This window comes from Chrysochloris asiatica, unplaced genomic scaffold (assembly GCF_000296735.1).
Source record: "Chrysochloris asiatica unplaced genomic scaffold, ChrAsi1.0 scaffold00262, whole genome shotgun sequence".
NCBI lineage: Eukaryota > Metazoa > Chordata > Mammalia > Afrosoricida > Chrysochloridae > Chrysochloris > Chrysochloris asiatica.
In genome coordinates this window covers 356,841-361,050 of record NW_006408780.1, presented here as the reverse complement: position 1 = coordinate 361,050, position 4,210 = coordinate 356,841, and the positions used below count along the sequence as shown (strand labels likewise).

General features: G+C 41.8%; 1 protein-coding gene across 1 annotated transcript in view; it reads left to right on the top strand.

The window, feature by feature from the left end:
- Window positions 1-861: 861 nt before the first annotated feature.
- The window catches only part of RNF4 (ring finger protein 4), a 14,886-nt gene continuing 11,537 nt past the window's right edge, over window positions 862-4,210 (top strand). The window contains exon 1 of the mRNA XM_006874097.1: window positions 862-870. Within this exon, the coding sequence (XP_006874159.1) occupies window positions 862-870 (9 nt within the window). The remainder of the gene's footprint in view (window positions 871-4,210) is intronic.

The window sequence follows — 4,210 nt, the reverse complement described above, 5'->3', positions numbered from 1 at the left end:
CATGAATGGGGTCTAAATGGAGTTGTAAGTCCTGTGTGCGGATGCTGGGGTACCTCCCAATTAAGCCACGTGGACAGTCCTGTCCTAGCCAGAGTCCCCTCATTAAAACTGCCAGTGGCCCCTAGCTCTGCCCACGCTCAGGGCTCCTTGTTCTAATACAGTCTTTATGCCTTCTGCCTGGTTACACCCTGCTGCTACCTGGTTCTAGGCTCCATATTTTTTACTTCTCATTTTTCCCAAGTTCCTGAGAAGGAATTCACCGTGGTCAGTACCCCTGAATGAAACCCAAGGGCCTCTTCACTGACACTACAGCCACCTGGGTGCACATGGTGAATTAGGGTAGGTCACTATCATGTCATCACCTAAATTGTCGCCTCCTCCAGGTGGGACAGAGGCTCTGGATTCTGTGCTGGCTTGGGTGTCTCCTGGGAGGAGGTGATACAGGGATATGTGAGGACTGAGCTGACCTTCATTATGTGCCTCTCGTGTAATCCTCAGCCAGGTGTCACCAGCCAGAAGGGAGGACAGGAGGTAGCCTAATGGCTTTGGGGTCAGTTAACAAGAATGTGGGATTAAGTGGAATAAAGGACATACTCATTACAGCCAGGCAGCAGGTTTACAGAAAAGGGCTCAGTACGTTAGGGAGCTCAGCTTTGTTTCTGATGTGAGTGGCAGCGCCTGTCAGCTCCGTCTCTTTGTTTTGCAGGATCTGAAGATACGGAAAATCTCCCTGGCTCGAGATTCTCTTGCCAGCTGGCAAATGATTAACCGGCAGGTGTGAGAGAGAGGCTGACAAGGCTTGTCCTCTTGCCGACCCCGGGACAGAGTGCTACTGCTTCTGTAGGTGGGGGCCAGAGCATAATGAGCACGGTAAGTTTCATCCACCTCTCTTAGGGCTGAGCAACTCCTTAACTCCGTGTGGTCCATTCATTGTTGATAGGTGCTGTACTGCCTCAGCGACTCTGTGCACAACAGAAGGAAACACTGCCTGGTGCGCCAGCCTCACAGTCATTGCTACACGTGAGCCCATTTGCTGCTGGCACTACTAATTCATCTCGTCATCGGGCTTGTCCTCTCTTTTGCTGACCTTCCACTTAACCAGTCATAATGCCCATATCCAGGAACCAGGTCTTTCCTGATACTATGTCCAAAGTATGAAAGATAACATCTGGCCACCTTAACTTCTAAGGATTGTTCTGGCTGTACTTCTTCCAATATAGATTTGTTTGTTCTTCTAGAACAGTCCATGGTACTTTTTAATAGTTTCCTCCAATACCATAACTCAAATCCATCAATTATTCTATGGTCTTCTTTATTTATTGTCCAATTTTCACATAAATGTATGAGGTTATTGAAAATACCATGGCTTGGATCACACACACTTTAGTCCTCAAACTGACATCTTTGCTCTTGAACACTTTAAATAGGTCTTGTGCACCAGATTTGCCTAATAAAATATGTTAGTTGATTTCTTAACGATTGCTACCGTAAGTGTTGATGGTTGATCTGAGCAAAATGAAGTCTTTGATAATTAATTTCATTCTTTTCTCCATTTATCTCAATGTTATTTACTGATCCAGTAGTGAGGATTTTTGTTTTTACATTGAGAAGCAACCCATATAATCCAGCTTTTTGAATTACTTGTTGAGCATACAGATTGAAGGAGTATGGTGAAAGAATACAACCCTGTCATACACCGTCCCTACTTTTAAACTGTTTGTTGGTTCCTTGTTCTGTTTAAGCAACTGCCTCTTATTCTGTATAAAGGTTCATCATGAGCACAATTAAGTGTTTTGGAATGCTCAGTCTCCACGATGTTGTCCATAGCTTGTTGTGATCCTCCTATCAAAAACCTTTTCATAGTCAGTAAAGCACAGTAAACATTTTTCTGGTATTCTCTGCTTTCAGCCAAGATCCACCTGAAGTCAGCAGTGATATCCCTCACTTCACGTCCTTGTCTGAATCTGACCGGAGCCTCTTACAGTTCCTTGTCGTGTACTGTTTGTTGCAGCTGTGTTTGAATTATCTTTAGCAGTGTTGAAATTTATCTTTAGCATGTGGACATTGATAATTGTCCAGTGATTTCCACATTCTGTTGGGCCACCTCTCTTTTTAATGGGCACAAATATCGATCTCTTACAATCAGTTGTCCAGGAAGCTGTCTTCCAAATTTCTTGATATAGATGAGTGAGTGCCTCCAGTGATTCATCAGTTTGTTGAAAGATTTCAGTTTGTATTTAATCAGTTCCTAGAGCCTTGTTCTTTGTCAGTGCCTTCAGTGCACCTTGGATTTCTTCCTTTAGGATCATTGGCTCTTGATCATATGCTACCTTTTAAAATTATAGCACATTGAACATTTCTTTTTGGAACAATGATTCTGTTGTATTCCTTCCATTATCATCATCTTTTTTTATATATAGTCATAAAAATTTTATAAAATAATGAGACTATATAGCTAGAAAGGGGAAAACATGCCAATATTTTTTACTGTTGTGTTCATTCTGTTGTAAGATTGCATTTCAATAAATATAACCATAACAAATATGAGGGAACTACTACAAGAAGTTTGTGAGAAAATGTATTTAAAAGGTAATGAAATTGTTCTACCAACTTTTTGAAGTTCCCTTGTACAGCAAGGGGAAAATGAGAATTACCAAAGCTATACAGCTTTGTATTTATTCCTTAAAACATTGGATTATAATATGAAGAATTATAAGTATGTTTATATGAGTATTTGTTATTTTAACTTTAACAAGTTTATAAGTTAATAAAACAGTTCTCTATATTAAATGAGTGATGCATCCTTAGAACATACACTGTATACTACAATATTTCAGGTTTTGAATGTGACCAGTAAGCCTGGTTCTTAATAACGTCTTCAGTATAGTTTAGATTGATTATATAATCCACACTCAAGGGGGAGTGAAACTGCTTCATGTTTTATTTCAGTAACAGTACTAAAATTGATATAAATAACTCAACTGAGTTTTACTGGTGGAAGTGAAAAGATACGTTAAAGCCATTTCAGTACCTTAGAATATTCATTTTCAACTTCCATCCAAAATGAAGAAATGAATGCTATGTTTTTAAAATTCATCCCTTCATTATTTATTATAGCCAGTTCAAACTACATGATATTCATGTTGTTGTTAGGTGCCATCGAGTCAGCACCAACTCATAGCGACCTTTATGCATAGCAGAACGAAACTATGTCCGATCCAGGGCCAACCTCACTACTGTTGCCACACTTGAGTCCATCGATGCTGCCATCTGACCAATCCATCTCGTTGGCGGTCTTCCTCTTTTTCTCTGACCTTCCATCTTGCCAAACATGATATCCTTCTCCAGCGACTGTTCCCTCCTGACAATATGTCCATAGTATGAGAGACGAAGTTTGGCTGTCTTGGCCTTTAAGGAGCACTCTGGCTACACATCTTCAAAAACGGATCTATTATCTCCAGAGATGAGAAATCTCCACTTGAAAGGATAAGCAGACCAACCTGGAGCAGCTAGAAGAATAAAAGATACCTCTTGAAAGAAAGACCTACAGGAAAATGGAGGCAGATGGACTGTTACTACAAGAACAAACAAAATGCTACCCTAGGAAACATCAAGGCAAGTGGCCAGGTCCTCTCAACACAAACCCCCTTCCAAGACTAAGACTCAACAGAAATGCACGCTCTGACTGGTGACCACACACGTCACCGATGGGGGTAAGAGGGTAAAAGCAGCAATGAAGCAGCAAGCTAAGCCCTACAATGTTCAGTGGACTTCTGTGGACCCAGTGGGGACCTTGTTGGCAAGCAATGTGAGGAGACCTGGAGACTCTTGGGCCCAGAGTCAGTGGTGTGGCCACAGAGGACTTTATTCCTTAAAACATTGGAGCGGAGCCACCACATGAGCACAGGAGCGCCCACAGTTGCAGATGATACCCACGTGACCTGGACCGGATGACTGGATGATTGGAGCTCATCCAGGAGAAGAAAGAAGAGGGGAAGAAAAAAAGAGTTGAGCTGATACAATCTGTTGAACTAGACCTATACCTATGGAGCAGCAACTCAAAAGAAGGAACAAATCCTTACAGCAAAAAACATTCCCACACACAGAGTGGATGGAAATGGGCAACTGGGACATTGGATACTCAAATGGGGAGGGGGGACTACAAAGGCAAGAAGTGACTGGCTTACAAGCTTTCAAAAGGGAACCTAGT